Here is a 23,669-nt window from a genome sequence, read left to right on the forward strand (position 1 = left end):
TCACTAGGTGTGACTTGGGACTTGTGCTTCTTGGGCCTCAGTTTCCCCATCTGTAAAGTCTGTAACCTGTGTCCATGCCAATCTGTTCAGGCAGTAGGACACCTAATGCAACAAAACTCTCACCAATTGTGAAAAAGCATTCAAATTTAACACACCTGCCTGCTTAGCTGAGATGACCTTGAGGGCCCATTCCAGCCAGCTCTGGTGTTTTGGGAGCTGCATTGGTTGGGTGCGACTGGCCCTGCCGTTGGGGGGGCCTTGTAGTTTGACCAGTAAGGGAGTCATATTATATGCCTTTGAAACTTCCAGGTTCTTCTTGAGAGAGCTTCTTGTGGTATCTCCTCTCAGCTACTGCAGGCCCAGGCCCAGCCAGGTGATCTCAGTTTTTCATCAGCTATGCGGAACCCCAGGAGCCTCAGTGCAGTATGAGTCATCCTCCCCATCACTCCTGCACCCTAGGGGTGAGGGAGCCATGGACATTTAAAAAACGTTATAAAGATAGAGAGATACTCCAGATGGTCTTTTGCAGAGGGTGGCATTAAAGCCCTTCGTATGGGGACATATTCGGGCAGTTTAGAATGGAAGGGCCATTACTGTCCTAATGCCTAGGAATGCTGAGCATCCCAGGTGAGCTCTGTGTGTCCTCCCTTGTCCTAGAATCATCTGAGTGACCTGCAGAGATGAGTGTCCTCGGAGCCCTTGCCTCTCTGCCAGATCCGGGTGCTGTGCCCATCCACCAAGACGAGGGAGGAGGGTTGACTGTGCTAGTGGAGCACCTGCTTTCTGCTCTCATCTCCTCGTGCTCCTGACTCTTTGTGACCTTGGGGGAATCACCTCCCTTCTCTCTGCCCCAGTTTTCCGCTTGTTTAAAGTGACAGGCTTGAAGGTAGAGGCTCTCCAAGGTTGATTCCAGCTCTGACATTGTGTGACTTTGTAATTATTTAGTGAATGGTGGCCAGTTATGGGCCTCATGGCCAAGATCCTCCCAGTTCCCGGGGAGCTTTATTTTGGAAACACTGTCTATGAGGGGCCAGCAGCCTAGACAAAAAGCCTTTGTGAGGGCCTCTTTGTCAGTGGCTCTGCGGGGCAGAGACAATGATGAAGAGGTGGCCTCAGTCTCCAGGAGTTTACCATTGCCAGTGACTGTCACCTTGTTATTGAAATAGAGAATCCAGGATCACTTCAGCCCCAATTCTCTAGGGGAGCCCTGAGCTGAGTCAAGAGGTGGGGTGGGGCAGACTTGGAATCTGAGGACTTGAGCTTGGGTGCTTATCTAGTGACTATGTGACCTTGGGCAAGTCACTTCACTTCAGAATAAAACTAGCTAGCCTTTACATAGCACTTTGAATTTTGCCAAGCACTTTATCTCATTTGGTATGCACAACTACACTATAAGGTAGGTGCTATTATTAACCCCATTTTACAGTTGAGGAAACTGAACCTGATAGAGCTTAAATTACTTGTGCAAGGTCACACAGCGAGCAATTGTCTGAGGCAGAATTTGAACTCGGGTCTTTCTGGCTCCAAGATTTTGCTCTATCCTCTGTACCACTTAGCCACCTCATCTTTAAAGGAGAGCTATTGATTTTTTTTTTTAAGTGAGGCAATTGGGGTTAAGTGACTTGCCCAGGGTCACACAGCTAGTAAGTGTTAAGTGTCTGAGGCCGGATTTGAACCCAGGTACTCCTGACTCCAGGGCCGGTGCTCTATCCACTGCGCCACCTAGCTGCCCCGAGAGCTATTGATTTTAGTGGCATACTAAAAAAAGGCTGGCTTTGGACTTGGAAACACCTGGGTTCCTTCTGCCCATGTGATATACTAGAGGTGTCACCATGGCAAATCTTTCTGGGCAGTTTTGAGACTGAATTTACTGATGGACTGCTGCTCTGCATTGATAGAGAGTGTTTTCATACTGGGAATTGTCCATGTTGATGAAATCACAGTTCGACTAAACCTACTCCCCTCAGAAAAATCCCCTCATACTATTTGCTTTGTAAGCTTTCAAACTCTCTAAAAATAAAAATTAGTGGTGGTCATAGTAGTGGTGGTGGTGGTGGTGGTGGTAGTAGTAGTAGTGGTAGTAGTAGTAATAATAGTGATAGTGGTGGTGGTGGTGGTGGTAGTAGTAGTAGTAGTAGTAGTAGTAGTAGTAGTAGTAGTAGTAGTAGCAGCAGCAGCAACAGCAGCAGCAGCAGCAGAAGTAGTAGATGCACCTTTGCCACTGACTAGCTTAGTGAATGTAATTCCTTTGAGAGTAAAGTTTGTTTTCTTCTTTTTCCTTGTAGCATTGGTGCCTGGCACAAAGAAGGAGCTTAAAGATGCTAGTTTATGATTAATTGCAGATGATTTTACTAGGGTAGATTTATAACCTGGAAGGAACTTCAGAGGTCATTTAGTACAGCTTCATTTTACAAATGAGGAAACTGTGGCCCAGCCTGAGACCCTTAATTTGCCTAAAGTCACATTAGTAGTAGGTGTTAGAGGTAAAATTTGAACCCAAATTTTCTCTGGGCTTCAGTTTTCTTATTTGTAAAATAGAGTGTGTGCGCGCGCACGTGCATGTGCATGCATGCATGTGTATTTTTGGGGTGAGTCTGGGAGATAGTAGTGCTTGACAAGAAAATCTCTGAGGGCTCTCTCAGCTCTAAAACTCAGGAGTTTCTCATCGTCTTTGGATTTTGACCTGACCCAAACCACCCACCCACTTTGGCCCAGGGTGAGAACGTGGTTGGCTGCAGAGCCAGGAGCTTGGCAAACCTCACATATAGGAACTATTCTTCCTGGGATGGAGACAAGCTCGATGAGTTTTTAATTGCTGAGCTAAGATTAGGAAGCAATCTACATTTTAAAACATGATTAATAAAAATCTAAAAGTGTGAGATGTACTAGAGTTTGAATTTGAAATGAGCTAGGATATAAGATCGAGGTGTATGACACCTCTGTGTACCTGATGGGAAGCAAAAGGAAATTTTCTCAGGGGGCTGGATGACCTCCAGGTGAGGCAGGGGCCTTATTATTATTATTACTGGGAACTTGCCAGACTGAGAACAATTGAAGCTGATCAGCTATGGTGTTTTTATAATAGCAGTATCTTTAGCAGGGACTTGCTTGTGCTCTGTGGTCCATCCGTGATGATTTGCCCCCATCCCAGTCTTTGCTGCTGGCTTAGGACTTGGGAAGACTTTTCTGCAAAAGTCAGTAAATACTTAAAGCAATAGTCTTTTATTATAGCACACACATAGCAGAAAATTTAAGACTTCACATGAGATAGCCATGGTCAGGGACAATTCCTTTCAACAAGTATTTATTAGGGGGCAGCTAGGTGGTGCACTGGATAAAGCACTGGCCCTGGAGTCAGGAGTACCTGAGATCAAATCCAGTCTCAGACACTTGACACTTACTAGCTGTGTTATCCTAGGCAAGTCACTTAACCCTCATTGCCCCACAAAAAAACAAAAACAAAAAACCAAAACACCCAAACAAACAAACAAACAAAAAATCCCCAAGTATTTATTAGGCACTTACTACATGATAGGCAATGTGCCATAGTAGTTAGAGACCTAGCCATGGAATCAAGAAACTTGGATTCAAGTGCTTCCTCTAAGTTGAAGAGTTGTGTGACCTCAGGGCAAGTCACTTAATTTCTCTAGTTAAAAAGTGTCAGAACAGGCAACCATCTGCATTGGTACAAGGAATTTCCACAATGGGAGTTCTTCAAACCAATGAAATCCCAGGTGCATATTCTTTTCACCCCTTTCTCTTCAAATGTGTCAGTTTACCAGGTTATGAAGAAACAAAAACAAAATAGTCCCTTCCCTCAGGGGATGTCCATTCTACTAGAGTAAGAACAGAGGGGTTCAGAGCAGAGATTCTTTTTATTTTATTTTATTTTATTTTTGTGGGGCAATGAGGGTTAAGTGACTTGCCCAGGGTCACACAGCTAGGAAGTATTAAGTGTCTGAGGGCAGATCTGAACTCAGGTCCTCCTGAATCCAGGGCCAGTGCTTTATCCACTGGCCCCCCTAGCTGCCCCCTAGGGCAGAGATTCTTAGCTGCCCGAAGTAGAAGGAAACCACTGAGCCTTAGTCATGAGAGCTGGGGTGGGGAGGTGGGATGGTGTTCAAGCTACAGCAGGAAGAGGAAGGGGGTTTGGTGATGTCTGGCCTGCCCCTGGATTTGGCATACCCCAATTATAGCCAAGCTCTTGTCACTCTTCCTACCGGATGGATAGGTTGCATGTATCCTATGTCACCTCCTCCCCAGGGCCATGGGCATAATTGGAAGTGGGGATATATTATCCTTCTGGAATGTCTGATTGATTTCCCATTTTGATGTCACAGGCAGGGAAACAACAAAGACTGGCTAAGGAAAATGCTTCCTGTACAACCAGCCACAGAGCATGCATGGAAATTCCATTTGATCTAATGTTCTTCCTTGATTTTTTCTGGAGTCACTGTGAGGGCTGGACAATATAATACTGCTTCCTCTTTCCCAACTGTCTTTGCCAGTCTCTGAAGTTTCTAAAAAAGGAGAGGGGTGAGGGCCATAAGGAAGGATGTGTTTTTAGAGTAAAGGAATCCTACTACAAGTGGGCTTTACGGATCTCAGAGAGTCACAAAAAAACAGGCAATGTCTTTCTTTTTTTGGGGGGGAGGGAAAACTAATAGCCCCTAACTAGCTTTAGTGAAGACCAAAGAATTAAAAACCAGAATGGATCTTAAAGTGTCAGAAGCTAAAATCCAGCATCACATAGGTAGTAAGAGCTGGCATTCATACGAGGTCAGCTGGATCCAAATATATCGTTCTTTTCCAGTATGCTGCCATATCTCTGTTCTTCATAAAATGTCAGAGCTGGAAGGGACTTTAGGGATGCCAATCCAATCCTGCATTTTTCAGAGGAAGAAACGGGCCCAGAGAAGGTCAAACTCAGTGAGTCAGTGGCAGAACTGGCTCTGGAGGCGCGCGCGTGCACACACACGTACCTGCAAATATACATATACACCCCCCAACTGCTCTTGGAACAAGGTTGTGAAGGTTACATTCATGTTCCAGTTTAGTTGATTTCAGTAGGGGTTACCAAAGGCTCAGTTCAGGTGACTTGGGAGCATAAAGATTTTGAAGCAGAAGTGGCCTTTGTGTTGTAATTAGCAAAAAATTAAAAGTACTCTGACCATTTCTTTACAGCCTCATTCACATCTGAGAAGTGGAGGAGTTCTGTTGTCCTTGAGCTTTGTTCCACGATCTGTGGATGAAAGCAAGCATTACCAGATAAGGGCGGGGCACGTTAAATATGCCTGCTTTTTTGTCCACAATATTGAAGAGCTTTGTTGGACCCAGGATGCTACTGGCCAGGCCAGTTGGTGTGAAAGCAAGTCCTGGAACTGGAAGGAAGGCAGAGGTAGCCTGTGGGAAATCAGTAAGAATATTGGTACTTTAAGATTCCATGAGTTCATCCTTGCAGGTACCTTCTCTCCTGACACAGACCATGACCCCTCTGTGCCTTAGCAGATGGCCTTCATGAGGTGCCTTGGTGGCCAACCTGCTAATGAGGAGAATTGTAATAAAGAGTGTACATACCCCCCATATCTCTCTTCTCTGATTGTTTAGCCTCTTGTACTCATCTGTCATTAGTAATCTGGGATCTTCAAGTCCTAGGAATAGTTAGGAAGATTCTGTGGATTGTGGGGAACAATGGAGAATAGAGACAGGCTAAAAAACAAAACACAACACTCAACGTTGTATTGTCAAGGGTCAGGAAGACCAAACTGCCTGCCTTCCTGGGGGGGTATAGTCCAAAAGCCAGGTTGAGTGACTACATAATGTTCATACGAGGTTATTTATTCAGAGATAATCATGTTTATGCAGGGCTGTTTAGCCTGAAGAAGAGAAGATATTAAGTTGTAAGTCTGTCATGTGGAAGTAAGATTAGCTTTGTTCTGTTTGCCCTAGAAGGCAGAGCTGGGAAGAAATGAGTGGGAATTGCAGAGAAGCATATTTAGATTTCAGGTTGGGGGGAAGGGGCTGGAGCTTTCAATAGAACTCTCCTAAAGTGAAATGGGATGCCTCAGGAGGTTATAGAATCTCCTTCCATGCAGTTCTTCAAGCATGATTCTAACATACCTTTTCCCTGTCTCAGAGGTAGGATACTATTGCAACAAATATATTTAACCTGAGCAAGAACATTCTTGTGGTGGATCTTTATCATGACTAAGGCTGCCTACAAAGAACTAAGAGAAGTTTTCTAGCTCTATGGTCTTCCATCTCATATAATTTCTCAGAGTTCCCAAGTTTAACCCATATTTCTAGACTGCATGAGTCCAATCCCCACAGACCCACACACCCACCCCAAGGTGAAGAGTCACCTTTATATGGTACATTACCCTCAGTCAAATGTCAAGACAGAATATCACAACTAGGTCCTAGAACAGTGTTTTGGCTGCTACATTTCCTATCATCGAGGTGACTGGACTCCATAATGCCCAGTGCAAAATCATGTGGTAATAACTGAGCCTACTCATCATTTCTTCCCCAGCATGCAACCTGTATTTCAGGATCCCCTTAATTTCAGTTCCCCGAGGAAGAAATCAGATCCTGCCCTGGCTGACTATCAATATCTCCATGGAACAGCCAAAGGGAAGCCATTAAGGATAGATAGGGGTTGAAGTATGATCATGCATTTTTTTTTTTTTTTAGTGAGGCAATTGGGGTTAAGTGACTTGCCCAGGCTCACACAGCTAGTAAGTGTTAAGTGTCTGAGGCCGGATTTGAACTCAGGTACTCCTGACTCCAGGGCCGGTGCTCTATCCACTGTGCCACCTAGCTGCCCCTGATCATGCACTTTTAACCTAAGATTTGGTGGATATGGCTACAGACTTCATACAGAGGTGAACTCTATTGCTTTATGAGTATTAGAATATAAAACCCTCCAGTAAAATGTAAACTGGGGGCAGCTAGGTGGCACAGTGGATAAAGCACCAGCCCTGGATTCAGGAGGACCTGAGTTCAGATCTGGTCTCAGATACTTGACATGTACTAGCTATGTGACCCTGGGCAAGTCACTTAATTCTCATTGCCTCACAATAAAAAACCCCAAAACAACAACAACAACAAAAAAACCGCAATAGAAAATAAACTTCTTGAGGGTGGGAACAATTTCATTCTGGTCTTTGTATCTGGAGCATCTAGCACAGAGCTGGGTATATAGTAGGTGCTCCATAAATGTTTGTTGAACAAATGAATACATCATAATTGGTGACACATTTGCATTGTGCCTAAAGTTCGCAAAGTACTTTTCTCATAAGTCCTTGAGGTAGGTAGTGCAATTATTATTGGCCCTTACCTTCTTATGACTTATTTCCCTTCATATGCTCTGTGGGGCAGGCAAACTGGTCTTCTTGCTGTTCTTCCTACATGGCACTGCATTCTTTGTTGCTTTGCCTTTGTACTGGCCGGCCCTCTTGCCTGGAATATGCTCCTCCTTCCCCTTCCCCTCTTAGAATTCATAAGTTATTTTAAGACAAAGCTCACATGACAATTTATACATGAAGCCTATTCCAATCTCCCCATTTGCCTTGTATCTATTTTTCATAGGCCTCTCTATGTAAGTATTGTCACCTCTGATGGAACGTAAGCCCCTTAAGGGCAGGGACTGTTTCGCTTTTTTGTATCTCTGGCACCTACTACAGTGACTAGCACATCATAGGATCTTAATAGACTTTTTATTGATACCCATTTTACACACACAGGAACTAGAATTTTCTTCTTTGCTATGGATAACTTTGATGTTCAAAAGTCTTTGTTCCAAAGGCTCATCTTGACCTCAAAGTATTACCTCCCAAAGCATTGCCCCACTATGAATGCAGGGATAAATCTGAACATGTGGAGGTAATAAATAGGCAGTCTTTATCTTCCTGTTTTAGCAGGAGTCCAGGCTTGAGGAGAAGTCCATATGTAATATATGTGCCCCAAATCACTAAAGGCCATGTTTACCATCATGCCAAGAACTGTTCCTGTGATCCAGGGAGGTGTTCAAGGGGGAGTGTTGTTGTCAATTTCCACAGCATTGAGATGCATTCAGGCAAAGGGGGTCTTGTCCAGGACATGGAGAAGGTCATGGGCTTGAATATTAAAGCAAGATGGAAGTGGAGATTGTACACCAGTAGGTTGGTGCCATAAAGAGTCTGTTTACATGGGACAAATAGTAACTTCACTGACACTTTGGGTAGGTTATCTCTTCATTTCCCCCTCCAGCTTCTCCCAGCTTCTTGTTTCTGCATCAGCTCCTTGGATTTGGCATTCCTGAGAAACTCTGGTTCTTAACCTGGCCTGAGGTATATACCCTATCCCTATCCATCCCCAAAAGGAACCATCCTTTCAGGCCTCAGAATTGCCCAAGTTATTGGCACGTGTTGGCTTGAGCATTCAGTCAGAGAGTAATAGAATGCATGCCAGTAGTGCAACACATTATAAAAAGAGACTGACAAAGAAGTGGCACAATAAGGTTTGTGGGGTCAGAGAATTAGGATGGCTAGAACCTTCCAAGTCATCCAGCTCAACATATTTACAAATGAGGAAACATAGGTGCAGAAGACACACATCTAGTGTCAGACCTGGGATCTGAACCCAGCACTGCCGACTCCAAATACAATATAGACTTTCCACTGTACCACATGCATGTTAAACTACTTGCATTCAGATTTTGCTTGAGACCTATTTGGGTCTAAGGTCACATTGGTATTATACTTTATCCTCTTTTTGTGCCTTTAATAATTTTCTTCTTATCTTAACCTTCTCTTCCCTGCAATACCCTCCCTTCGTTTCTGCATAATGAAAGGCTCAACTCCAGTTCCTCAGCTCAATAATTTAATTAAATTGAACAAACATGTACCAGGTGCCTGTGTGCAAAGAGTAGGATCCTGGGCTCAGCACTGGGAGAGATGGGAAGTTTAGATGGGACACCACTCCTAGTCTCTTCTTTCCTACTCTTGTGAAGCTCCTCATCTAGTGGAGGGAGAACAGGGTGGGATCAGTCACAGATACAGATAACTCAGATCCACATGAATTCGTGAAACCTTCTTTGCCCACTCCAGAAGCAACTGAGCCCTTCATCCTCTGAGCGCCCCTGGGAGCTTTTGGTGTCCTTCCTCTTGCTTGGCACTGAGCTCATCCAACTTTGCGGTGTTCTCTTTTCATAAGACTGTGTCCTCCTTCCCCATCTGTGGTTGTGTATAAGAATTCCAATTACATTTTACTCACTGGCATTATTTATAGAACTTTTGCATTTCCTTCCATTCATCTTTCACCTTGAAACTGACACTGATTTTTTAAAAAAAATATTTTGTCTGAATTTAATGAACATCAAAAAGAAAAAAAAAAGAACAGTTATACATATGAAGTTGAACAGAAAACGAGGCTATGTGAAAACACACATCTCTACGGCTTGCTCTAAAAAAATAGAAATACAACATGTAGATTTCTTTTTATAGACTTTGTTTTAACATTTATTTTTTAAAATTCTGAGTTCCACATTCTTTCCCTCCCTCCAGCCCCAACTTCACCCATTGAGAAGGCAAGCAATATGATATCAATTATATACAACATGTGACTTTCAAAGCTGACACCTATACCTGTGGTACCATATTCATTTGCCCATTAAGTACATTGCTGATATATAGGATCATAGATTTGGAGCTAGGAGGGACCTTACTTAGAGGACTGCTAATTTACCTCCTCATTTTACAGATGAGGAAACTGAGGCCCAGTGACTAAGTCATTTAGAGTCACACAGATATGAAGCGTCTCAAATCTTCCACTCTAGCCCCCTACTTCCCTGTAATAACTGCCTTCCTATAATTCTCTCCATGAAAAAAGATTCACTTGTCAAATTTATGTCATGGATTAATTTTTAACTTGAAACATAGATACTCTATGGTGCCTTAGGGAACTTCTCTATTGTGGATTCAATGATTGGAAATGGCCTGAAATTCATATTTGTGTATCTTTGTAAAGCCTTGATTTCAATATTCATCTTATCAAACATAGTTGAGGGAAGAATTGGCATAGGCATTTCCAAGCACAGGACACTGCTTAATAAAAGTCTGTCAAATGGAGAGTCTACATTTCCATGTAGTGTATTTCCTTTGTAAGAATTAATGTATTATTTATTTCTTAAAACAATTTTTATTGGTTTTTCCTTTTGGTACAATGGATGCCACTTGTCATTAAAAACTCTTATCCTTCCTCTTCCTCACCCCATCCCAGGTAAATTTCCCACACAATCCAGCCCTATAGTGATGATAGTAGATGTCACTCTCTATTTTGGCAGTTTTCTGATTGTTAGCAGAAATGATGAATGTGTGTTTTCATTTTCATGATTTGGCATCAATGTGTCGATTTTCATGAACCTGAGTGTTGTTGCAAGTTAGTGTTGTTTTTATTTACCTTATTGCTCTCTTAACACTGTATCAGTTTACATAGATTTTCTGTTTTCTCTGAATTCTTCATTCATTTATGGTAAACAGTATTCTACTGCATTCATACATCACAACTGGATCAACTGTTCCCTTATCATTGGTTATGTTTTGCTCCCAGATTTTTATTGTAAGAAATAATGCTGTTATAAATATTGTTGAACATATGAGTATTTTCTTGCTGACTTTGGGGATGGAATCCCAGCAGTGAAATCTGTGAGTCAAAGGGTATAGATGAGTTTAATAACTAATGCAGGATTTAATAATATTTTCTCAAGCAGTTGGACCAGTTCACAATTCCAATAGCAGTGGATAATCATGCTTGTTTTCCAAATAGCCCTCTAGCTCTCTAACATTGAATTTACTCTTTTTGGACAATATTAAGAGATAATGCATTAAGGCTTTTAAAATTCTTATTTCTCTAATTATTAATGACTTAAAAATCTTTTAAATGTTTGTTGACAATTTGGATTTTTTCTTTGGAAAGCTTTATGTCCTTTGACCACTTGTCTCTTGGGGAACATGAATTTATTATGTAGATTTGTGTCAGTTTCCTAGAGATTTTGGATTTTAGACTTTTATCAGAGATGTTTAAGGCAAAGGTCCCCCCCCCACATCTGTATTTTCTTTTTTATTTATAATTCTGGTTGCAGTGATTTTATTTGTGCAAATCTTAAAAATTAAAAAAATATATACACATATGTGTATATATATAAATTGAGATGATATTTTTTGCCTTGTATATTCTTTTCTATTCTGTATATGGATAGGATTTTCCCCTCCCTTCTTCCTCCCTCCCCCATTCCCCACCAATAATTGTGATTCTGGTATTCTCTTCTGGTATTTTATGATTCTGTTTCTTATGTTTAGCTAGTTTATCCATTTGGCATTTATTGTGCTATGTGATGTTAGATGCTGTTCTAAACTCATTTTTCACCAAACTGCTTCATAGTTTTCATAGCAAATCTTACTGAGGAGAAAACCCATTTCCCAATTTTCCTTGGGTTTGTCAAACACTTGATTGTTAAATACATTCCTTCTAGGTCTTATTTAAATTATTCCATTGATTTACTTCTTTTTTTTTTAATCCAATACAGACAGTTTTGGTAAGTGATGATAAAGAATATCATGTGAAACCTCATAATTTCAAATTCTTTGTATTCCTAATTTTTCATTTTCTTTTTGCAAAATATTTTATTGAGGGGCAGCTAGATGGCACTGGCCCTGGATTCAGGAGGACCTGAGTTCAAATCCAGACTCAGACACTTGACACTTACTAGCTGCGTGACCATGGGCAAGTCATTTAACCCTCATTGCCCTGCAAAAACCAACCAAACAACAACAACAAGAAAAAGCAAAATTTTATTTTTGAGGGCAGCTAGGTGGTGCAGTGGATAAAAGCACCGGCCCTGGATTCAGGAGGATCTGAGTTCAAATCTGGCCTCAGACACTTGACACTTACTAGCTGTGTGACCTTGGGCAAGTCACTTAACCCTCATTGTGCCACCCAAAAAATTTTTTTATTTTTTCCAATTAAAAAAATTTAGTACTCATTTAAAAAAAATGAATTCCAAATTCCCTCCCTCCCTGTATTCCCACCTCATTGAGAAGGCAAGAAATTTGATATAGTTTATACATCTGCAATCATGTAAAACATTTCCATATTAGTCATGTTGTAAAAGAAAACACAAAACAAAAAGAACAAAATAAAAATAGAGAAAGTTTTAAAAAATGTATGCTTTGATCTGCATTCACCCTTCATCACTTTTTTTTTTTTTTAGTGAGGCAATTGGGGTTAAATGACTTGCCCAGGGTCACACAGCCAGCAAGTATTAAGTGTCTGAGGCCAGATCCGAACTCAGGTACTCCTGAATCCAGGGCCGGCGCTCCATCCACCGCGCCATCCAGCTGCCCCTCATCTCTTCTTTCCCTGGGGTGAATAGCATTTTTCAGGGCTTTTTTTTCTTTTCATTTTCAAATGGCTGTTTTATAGACCAAGATTAATGTACAATAATCCCCAAATTTCCAAATCATGTCATTTGGGAATAGCTGGTGTTTGGTCCTGGACACAGTATGGTCCATTACACACTGGAAGATTGGCAGGCACACTGACTGACTGGACAACCAACCTAGAATATGAGTAAATGGAAGATTTTCATTCATTGACCAGAGAGTAACCCATACCTGATGACTCAGGAATTTCTAGTCTAAACCCACTTCCAAATGATCACCTTCAGAAATACTACTCTCCATCCTTACCCCATAGCCTTGCCCTAGAAGACCTTCCTTAGCTGTATCCCCTGTTCTCAGATTTATCTATTCATACCATATGTACACATCCATCTCTCCCAGAATCCCTTCTTGTCTCTTTCTTTCCTCTCTATCTTTAAACTCAGCTCACATCTCACTTCCCTTATGAAACCTGGCAGTTCCTAGTGAACTTTTTCTTCTTTTATCTCTTGAAGGCAGTGGAATGAATGAAAGATAAATTTGAAATGCTTGATGTCACAGAACCTGAGTTCAAATCCGAGCCTTGCCACTTACTATCTGTCTGACCTAGGGCAAATCATTTAACTTTCCTGGGCTTTGATTTCTTCATATATAAAATAAGTCGGGGCGGCGGGGGTGTGAGGGTGTGGGGGGTTGGAATAGACAGTCTTTGAGATAATGTACAGCTCTAAGTCTATGTTCCTATGATCCATAGCACTTAAAATAAATCAATCAGTAATCAATAAACATTTATTAACTACCTTCTATGTGCCAGGTACTCTGCTCAAAGTCAGAACCAGTCACCTAGCAATTGGTTGTAGGTGACCTTGTGACATCCTCTCTGATGCTGTTTTGAAGTGGAGGCTAAATAACCACTTGGGGATTTTGTGGAGGAGTTTCCTGCTTAGGTATGGTTGTTCTTTGGAAAGGTTCCTTTCCAGATCTTAGGTTCTAGGATTTTCAGGTACTTCAATCTAATTAATTTGGTCCCTTTTCAAATTTTCTTAAAGCACCCTTGGCTCCCTCCTCCCCTCCCCCAACTTCCTATCAAACACTACCTTTGCTTCAATGATCTGTAATCATGTGATATTGCCTCTCTGTACCACCCTACCCATACCCCAAGATGTAAAGTCTTTTAAGGCAGGGACTGGGTCTTTTTAGTTTTGGAGGTTTCAGGCCTCAGATTCCTTTGGTGGAAGGAGCTCTCTCCTCTTCAGAAACTTACAAAATTAAAGAGTGTTTAAGATGCTGAAGAATTAGGTGACTTGCTCAAGATTATGTAGTCAGTATACATCAGAAGCAGGACTCCCAACCCTGAGGCTGACTGTACCATCCACTGTACCATGTTACTTCTCAGCTTCCATTGAAGGAAACAAAATAAAACAAAACAATTCAATCCCTGCTCCCCCTCCAAATTTCATAGCCCCCCCTTGCCTAGTGTAGTGAGTAAAACTATATGTGGTTGCTTTTATCTGTCCCAAGTTTGGGGAAAATTAGCTGGGGTTTCTAATATATTTCTGCTTATAAATTAGAAGCTTTAGCACCAGTTTTGGTGCATTAAGCATTTATTAAAGTATATTAGGTATTAGTAAAGATAGAGCACATTGCCCTGAAAGTTAGGAAAGCCTAGCTAGGATCTAGGGAAGAAGCGAGAAAAAGGTGCCTTCACCTATGAGTCTTAGGCCAAAAAAAAAAAAAAAAGGAAGTCTCTCTCTCCCTTAGTGACCAGAAGCTTCCTACAGGTCCCAACAAGAGGTGGTCCTTACACACTGCTTCAAGCTAATTGGCTAGCATCACCCAAATCTGTTGTTTCACTGGACTTGAGAGCAGTCCATGAGCAGAATGTGCCAGAGGTCAGAGTTCAAAGAACACACCCCCTGAGGGCCATGCCTTCAGGTAGGTGTGATTCCAATCAAGTTAACTCTAAGTGAGTCAATCAGCAAAGTCATGGTACATAATAAGCCCTGAAATGCTTGTTGGCTAACTGTTGATTGATTGAACTTTTTCACCTGCCTCCTCAAGCCTGTGAGCTCCCCTAGAACCAAGTTTCATATATTTTGGCATCCCACTTTTCTATGCTCAAGCCAGGGCCTTGCGCATTGTGGGTTTTGTGACACATGCTTGCTAGATGGATGAAGAGTAAGGGAAGTACTAACAAGCAACCCCCCACTGGAGACTGCCTTCGGACGGTTCTCCATCATTTCAGTTGTTTCAGCAGATGCCTTCCTCGAAGAAGCCACAAACCATATGTTAGATGTGGGGCCAGATGAAGCTTTGATACCAAACACTAAGAATGTAGGAGATCTTCTGAGAATTTAATATGCATTACTTTATGTTTTGTCTCTTACGCAAAGGTTTTCTTTGTTCAAACAAATATGTATAAAGAATTTATGCAGGGCACATGGTCATGCATATTGATTGCAGCAAATCTGTTAATAATCTGTGCCTCGTCAGGGTTTGCGTTTCTGTTGGAAAAACAAATGTGGAGCTGAATGCATTCACGGAGTCTCCATGTTGCTCACTGTTTGGGGGAAAGAGGGTGCTTTCCATCTTTATTAAGAATCATTTGCTGCCATACACAGGGATGTTGGAACAGATAGCTATCTGTGTAGGCAGGAAGGAATGAACGAAGGAAGGAAGGAGAGGAAGAAAGAAAGAAGGAAGAAGAGAAAAGGAAGGAGAATGAAGGAAGAAGGAAGAAAAGAGAGGGAAAGAAGAAAGAATGAAGAAGAAAAGAGAAGAAAGAAAGGAAGGAATGAAGGAAGAAGGAAGAAAGAAAGAAGGAAGACAGGAAAGAGAAGGAAGAAAGGAAAGAGAAGGAACGAAAGAAGGAAGAAAGGAAGGAAATAATTAGGCATGTATTAAGTGCCTACTACAAGCTGTTTGTTGTTGTTCAGTCATTTCAGTGATGTCCAGCTCTCTGTGATCCCATTTGGGGTTTTCTTGGCAAAGATACTGGAGTGGTTTGCCATTTCCTTCTCCAGCTTATTTTACAGATGAGGAAACTGAGGCAAACAGGGTTAAATCACTTGCCCAGGTTCACAAAGCTACTCTATATCTGAGGCCAGATTTGAACTGAGTTATTCCTGACTCCAGGCGTGGTGATCTATCCATGGTGCCACCTACCATGCCAGGCACTGTGCTAAGAGCTTTATAAAAGTTTTCTCATTTGATCCTCACAACAACCTTGGGAGGTAGGTGCTACTGTTATGCCCATTTTACAATTGAGGAAACTGAGGGCGACAAAGTTATTAAGTGATCTACCCAGGGTCACATAGCTACTAAGGCTAGATTTGAACTTGGGTCTTCTATATATACATACATATGTATGTATGTGTGTGTGTATATATGTATATATATATATATGTGTGTGTGTGTGTGTATGTATATATGCACACACACATATATACATATTATATATATGATTTTCCTTTTTCTCCAATTACATGTAAAAACAAGTTTTAACATTTAAAAAAAAATTGAGTTTCAAATCCTCTTCCCCCCCCTCAAGACAGCAAACAATTTAACATAGGTTATATTTGTTCAATCCTGTAAAACATATTCCCATATTAGTCATTTTGTAGAAGAAAACAGACCAAAAAATACAAGAAAAAAGAAAAGAAAGAAAAAAAGGTAAAACACATTATGCTTCAGTCAGCATTCAGGCTCCATCATGAACTCCTGCATTCTCGATACCAGGTCCCAGTGTGTTATCCACTGCAGCACCCATGTACTCTTACATGGCATGGCGTGTGTGGCATGAAGGCCCCTGGAAATCATTCCTGCCTAAGGATATCTCTACCTTTCCCTATCTGCCTGCTGCCAGCTCAATTAAGTCGCCTCCTTTGGATTAAGAACTATCTTTCAGGCCCCTAGTATATTTATTGCAAGTATGTTACTTGGGAGAGGGCCACTCAGTAGCCCTTGTGCAGTATTAATCAATGGCAAACACAGAGTGAGTCCCTGAGGGACAAGCCCATTTTGATGGAGAAAGGATCATGATGCTAGGAAGCTGCTGGATACCAAGCCATGGGAACTTGGGGATGGGAGACACAGAGGTGTGAGTTATCTGAGAAGGATGATGGCATGCTGGTGGAGGCAAGAGGAGGATGCCTGAAATGACCTTTGGCTGAGCCTGGCTTGTTTCATGTTGATTTAAGTGAAACAGGGGAAAGGATGCTAGATTTGGAGTGAGAAGATCCTACCCCTGGCACTTAGCACTTATAAGTGTATCGCTTCCATTCCCTCGGCCTCAGTTTCCTTATCTGCAAAATGAGGGGGGTGGACTTGACCTATAAAGGATCTTCTATCTCTAAATCTGTGCTGCACTGATTAGGGACAATGACCTTATATATGGTGTCTCATTTGATCATCCTGACAACCTCCCTGGGCCTCAGTTTCCTTATTTGTATAATGAAGGGTTGGTCTTGCTTACCTAGAAAGTACCTTCTAGCTCGAAATCTATGAACCATGAGTCCTGAGTGTCATTAATTAGGTGTATACTCAATGAACCTCACTTTTCTCATCTGCAAAATGGGGGCCATAACACTTCCACTAATAGTGATAGCCAGAATTTGCATAGCTCTTCAGGGTGTGCAAAAATATTATCTCAATTGCTCCTCCTAACAAACTTGTAAGATAAGTACTTTTCTGGTCCCCATTTTGTTGTTGATCATTGATGTTGTTCAGTCAATTTTTAGTCGTGTCCAACTCTTCATGATAATATTTGGGGTTTTCTTGGCAGAGATACCAGAATGGTTTGCCTTTTCCTTCTCCTGTGCATTTTACATATGAGGCAACTGAGGCTTAAGTGACTTGCCCAGAGTCATACAACTAGTAAGTGACTAAGATTTGAAATCAGAACTTCCTGACTCTAGGCCTGGTACTCTATCCACTGTGCCACCTAGCTGCTTCTCAGTTTTGGTTTTTTTTTTATTGTTGGTTAGTTGTGTCTAACTCTTCATGACCCCATTTGGAGTTTTCTTGGCAAAGATTTGCCATTTCTTTCTCCAGCTTATTTTACAGATGAAGTAACTGAGCCAAATAGGGTTAAGTGACTTGCCAAGGGTCACACAACTATGGTAGGATTTGAACTCAGGTCTCCTTTACCTCCAGATCCTATACCCTATCTACTCTGCCACCTAGCTGCACTACTTATTTCACTGAGTAGTTGTGAGGAAAGTGCTTGTTAAGCTTTCAAAGGCATTAAAAATGGGAGCTATTGTAAGTAGTTGCAAATGTGTGCTATTGAGACCATGCCATTGTCTGTCTTTAGCTTTAATTAAAACATTTGCATTTAGAGACTGGCAAGGTGTTTACCTGGGGACGTGCCGACTATGGTCAACTTGGGAGGAAAGTGGAGGGTGACAAGAGATGTAAAGGAGAACATGAATTACCCATGTCCTGCACAAGAACACTGAGCAGCATGCCTTCTTCCCTTCCTTGCTTAGCAGGAGTGACTGAGGTGAGAAAGAAAACTTTTTTTTTTAAAGTGGATTTTCAGTTAATAAATTCCTTTAGCATGGAGAGGGGTGTCTTGGCCATCCAGACATGTGGTGATGAGGCTTGTCCTATATAGACTAGGCTGTGGGGAGCCAATAATATATGGTACAGTGAGGAGAATGCTATACCAAGAGTCAATATATTGGCAGGAGGGGGTTGAGTCTTACCTTCATTTTTCTGCATGCCAAGTTTTCTTTTCTCTAAAATACTATGAGGGAGTTGACCTAGATGGTCTCTGAGATCTCTCCCAGGTCTGAAGGTCTTTGATTCCAGGACTTTCCTTTGGATTCTCTTTGGTAGCCTTGTCTTCTAATCTTTCACATTCTCCCATGGGAAGGAAACTGCCTCGTTCCATTGCTTCCTCTCTGATTACCTTAATTTTTCTATTTCTGGTTGGCCTGTTGCTTTTCCCATGGGGTTGGGTTCTTTTAGTAAGCTTTGTTTTACTTCCTGCCTCTTCTCTCTCTCTCTCTCTCTCTCTCTCTCTCACACACACACACACACACACACACACACACACACACACACACACACACACACACACAGTGTCCTAGCAGTGATAGGGCAGGCTGTACCTCTGAGCCCAAGGTGGCTTTAATGGAGCGATTCAATCTGTATTCCAAGCCTGTTGAAAAAATTAATAAGCCAGCAATTGTTCTGCAATTACCACCAGACTAATTACAATTCTTTTCCTACTTAGAAGTTTTTCTCACCCAGGAGGGCTGACCTGGCTCATCTCTGGCTTATGTAGGACACATATCTTTCTGCCTCACCAACTGTGCCAGCCCAGGCCTTACAATTTGTCTTCCTCCTCCTCTCTGTACCTTTTCCTTTTCTCCTCTTCTCCTCAGTCTTTCTTCCTCCCATATAGTATTAAGGACAGAGTAGGTCAGGGGTCCTAAGCCTTTCTTTGTGTCAGAATCTGGTGAGGCCTATGTACTCCTCAGAATAATGCTTTTAAATGCATAAGATTACAAAGGAAGTCTATATTAAAACACAGTTATCAAAATATAAAAAAAACAAAAAACAAAAACAAGTTCATGAATCCCAGGCCAAGTACCACCAGAAGAGGAAGATCTTTTTCTAAGATGAAAGAAAGTTATTACTTTTATACTTGATACAAAACAACTTCCATTTCCCTTCTTTTCTTTGTCCCTCTCCTCACCCATATTCTCAAAAGACAATTAAATAACACTCATTATTTTGACTGTATATTTTATCTGTGTACTGAGTACTTAGCATATTGCCTGGAACATAGTAGGTAGCTAATAAATGCTTGTTGGCTGATTGACACTTTGCTTTTTATAGTTAACCAATTGTTCATTTAAAGGAAGTATGTGTCCTTTAAGTTGGATAGGATGTTGCCAAGATCGTTTTCTTTGACTAAAGTTTGTTGCCTTTTTTGTATCCTCTCTATTTAGTTTGTGGTCATTGTGAATGTTATTCTTTTGGTTCTACCTTCTTTATTCTACATAATTTTATAAAAGTCTTCTGCATTCCTCTGAATTCTTCTCACTTGTCATTCTTTACAGTGCAGTGATTGTCCATTGTACAAGCATGCATGCATGCACATGCACACACGCATATGAATAAAATAATGCTGGGGAAAGAAAAAGCAAACCACTCTAGTATCTTTTCTTTCTTTCTTTTTTTTTCTAGCATCTTTTCCAAGAAAAGCCCATGGATAGTACTGGCATGATATGGTTCACTGGGTCACAAAGAATCAGACTCAACAGAATGGCCAAACAACAATATATAATTTTTATAATTATTACTCTAAAATGTAGTTTGAGATCCTCTAACACTAAGCCCCCTTCCTTCTTACCTTTCTTCTAATGTATCTCCTGAAAGATCCCCACATGAATTTTGTTATTATTTTTGCTTAATTCTATGAAGCAGAATAATTTGACTGGTATAACAATGCATCTGTAGGATAAGGTAGTTAGTCTTACCATTTTTATTGGTTTGGCCTGGCTATGAACATTAGATTGTTCTCTAATTATTTGGTTGTTTAGTTCTGTAAACATTGTTCCAGGAATATAAAACCTGTGTGTGTGTGTGTGTGTGTGTGTGTGTGCGCGTGCGCGCACACATGCACTCTGGTATATTTTCAGGAATAATATATACTGTTGTTATTTTAAGGGAATTTTCCCCTTCCTAGCTCTTCTTACTGAATTTAGTTAGTAATATGCAGAAAGTATAATAATTTTTGTGCATTTATTTTGTATCATGATACCTAGCTGATCTATTAACATTTTTGTTCCTTCCCTAGGGTTCCCTAAGTAAATAGCAATAACTATAAATAAAAATAATCTTTCTTTATGCCTGTGCTACTTCCCTTAATTTCTTTTTCTTGTCTTATTACTGTAACTAGCATTTCTAGCACTATGTCAAATGATAGTGGAGTTTGTAAGTATCCTTGCTTCACCCAAGTTTTAATGGGAATGCTTCCAGTGTGTCTTCATTACAAATTATGCTTGCCTTTGATTTTAGATAGATGTTTTTGATATTAAGGAATGATCTCTTCACTCTTATGGGTTTTTAAAAAACATTTTACCATGAGAAAATGTTTTATTTTGTTGGATTTTTCTATATTTATTGATATCATGATATTTTAATTTATTTTTTGTTTGTTTGGTTTTTTTTGGTGAGACAATTGGGGTTAAGTGACTTGCCCAGGGTCACACAGTTAGTAAGTGTTAAGTGTCTGAGGCCAGACTTGAACTCAAGTACTCCTGACTCGAGGGCTGGTGCTCTATCCACTATGCCACCTAGCTGCCCCGATATTTTTATTTTTGTTATTAATATGGTTAATCATGTGAATTGTTTTCCTAATGTTGAACTGGCCTGGGGATAAATCCAACGTGATTATAATGAATATTTTTTTTGTGTGAGGCAATTGGGGTTAAGTGACTTGCCCAAGGTCACACAGCTAGTAAGTGTTAAGTGTCTGAGGTCGTATTTGAACTCAGGTCCTCCTGAATCCAGGGCCAGTGCTCTATCCACTACACCACTTAGCTGCCCCAATAGTGAATTTCAAGATAATTCTATAGAGTCAGCTAATATTCTATTTAATATTTTTTGCATCAATATTCTTATGCTTTGCTATCACTAAAAATAGGTAATCTTATAGTGAGACTGAGGGATAACCAATGGAATTTGCATGGTATGGTTTGTATCCTTATCATGGCAAGACATCTAGAGATAGACCACATGCACATTCAGTGAATTTCCTAGAGAAGATTTAGAGGAGAAAATGGACAAGAGTTTACACAGGATGAGAAGGCATGGCTGGACTAAAATCTGTTCTTTTAGAGGGAATAACTACATTGATGAGATAGTATATAATTTAAAGTTTCAAAATATTGATTATTGTTATTGGTTTATAATTATCTTTGTTTTTCTCCCTTATCTCTCTCTGGTATATATGCCAGGACCATATTGATCGCAATGAAGGAGTTTGGTAAAGTGTCTTTTTTCCTTATATTTTTGTGAAAATTTTTATAGTATAGGAATTATTTTCTCTTTAAACATTGATAGAATTCCCTTATAATTCCATCTGCATCAGGAGTTTATTTTTCTTTTGAGAGTTCCTTTATGTCCTGTTCAATATCTCTTTTTAAATATCCTTTTCCTAAAGTTAGACTTTCTATTTCCTCTTTGGTTAACGTGAGAGTTATATTTTGGTAAACTTTCATTTCATTTGTTTTTAGATTTGTTAGTAATTGAGTCTAGTAATTCTTATAATATTCTTTGTTTCATTTTCACTCATTGTGAATTCTTACTTTCATTTTTATCTTTGAAATTCAGTTTTTTCTTTCTTTTTGAAAAATCAAATTAGCTAATGATTTGCTATGTTTATATAGATCTATAAATAGATATAGATAGATATATAGATATATATTCAGAAATTAAGGGGCAGCTCGGTGGTGCAGTGGATAGAGCACTGGCCCTGGATTCAGGAGGACCTGAGTTAAAATCCAGCCTCAGACACTTAACAATTATTAGCTATGTCACCCTGGGCAAGTCACTTAATCCCAATTCCCTCACCAAAAAAAAGAAGTTCAAAGGTAATTTTTTTCTCTAAGTACTACTTTAGATATATGCCATAATTTTTGGCATATTGTCTCATGTTATAATTCTCTTTAATATAATTATTATGACTTTATCTGATCCACTCAATATTTAGCATAACATTATTTACTCTCCATTGAAGTGTATTTTTTTTGCCCATATTTCTCTTACTGATTATAACTTTGATTTATCTGTATTCATTATGACTGCAGTTTTTATTACTCTCATCTCTGAAGGCTACATTTAATATTTCTGCCCTTTTGCTTTTGTTTATGAGTTTTTATGTCTTATCATGTAATTTTTGTAAAGATGTCATGTGAAAAATGAGCATGCTCCTTGAGATTTCCCTTCAGTAATTGTAAAAGGTCCATAATATCTATGTTTTCCAACATTCTATTGAGATGCATAATTTCCTTATTGTTAGATTTTATTAGTTCTGGAAAAGAGGCACATTAAAGTAATCTATAATTATTGTCTTATTGTTTTGCTTTTATTCAAGTCAGTTAACTTTTACTTTAAGTTAGATCCTATATCATTTAGTACATTTACATTTAATACTGATACAGTTTCATTACCCATGGGCACCTTCAAGTATAATGTGGTTTTTCTGTTTGTATAACTTGAAGGTATCTTTTCCTATGTCCAAAATTATTGAGCTACTATTACTACTTTTTTGGATTCAGCTGGCACATAATAAATTTAACTACACCCCCTGATTTTAACTCTGAATGAATATCTATCTTCTATAAGGTTTTACTGTATGCCTCAATATGTTACAGAGGTAACCCTAGGTTCTCAAAGACTTTTTCTTCACCTTTCTAACCTATTCAACTACTGTCTTATCTCTATCTTCTCCTTTACTCCTCAACTTCTTGACAAAGTTATCTACACTAAATATTTTTACTTTGCTTAATATCTTTACACCATCTACTCTCTGCTCAAACCGTTATAGTCAAGCTTCCATCTCTACTACTCTACTGAAACTGCTCTCTCAAAGTCACCAGTGGCTTCCTAATAAAAAGATCCAATGGCCTTTTATTTGCTACTCTTCCTTCATGATTTCTCTATAACTTTTAACATTGTTGAGTAGCCCTCCTTCTGCATACCTTCTTTATTCTCCTTGTGGTTGTGGTCTTACTTTTCCCTCTCTAATCACCCTTTTGTCTCCTTCAGTGGTTCCTTACCCTCTCACTGACCTTCTAAAGGGGTGCTCCTTATCATCTGATTTAATTCTCCTCTTCTCCCTCTCCACACTTATTGGTAATCCCCTTCATTCCTATTTTTACATTTTTATTGCTGATGTCCTCAGTCTTAATGGCTCTTCTTAACTAAAGACCTACATGTCCAAGTGCCTATCAGATGCTTCTACCTGGGTTTTCCACTGGCATCTCAAATTCTCATTCAGAATGATCTACCCTAGACCCATTATTTTTCTTCCTAAGAATTTGATCCTCCCCTGGACTTCACTCTTTCTATCTATTATACCACCATTTACCATGGCTCCCATGTTTGCCAACCTGGGGTTATCTTTGATTACTCTCTCTACTTTAACTTCTCATATCTAGTTAATTGTCAGGTCTCTGTAATATTTCTTATAGTCATTTCCTTCTCTCTGTTCTCATTGACACCATGTTG

The 23,669-nt window shown here is 40.1% G+C and overlaps 1 protein-coding gene across 1 annotated transcript in view; it reads left to right on the plus strand.

The window, feature by feature from the left end:
- The window catches only part of SERGEF (secretion regulating guanine nucleotide exchange factor), a 245,403-nt gene that overhangs the window by 33,332 nt on the left and 188,402 nt on the right, over window positions 1–23,669 (plus strand). The window contains 1 exon segment of the mRNA XM_043971153.1: window positions 17,759–17,922. Coding sequence (XP_043827088.1) covers window positions 17,759–17,922 — 164 coding nt within the window.

This window comes from Dromiciops gliroides, chromosome 6 (genome assembly GCF_019393635.1).
Source record: "Dromiciops gliroides isolate mDroGli1 chromosome 6, mDroGli1.pri, whole genome shotgun sequence".
Lineage (NCBI taxonomy): Eukaryota > Metazoa > Chordata > Mammalia > Microbiotheria > Microbiotheriidae > Dromiciops > Dromiciops gliroides.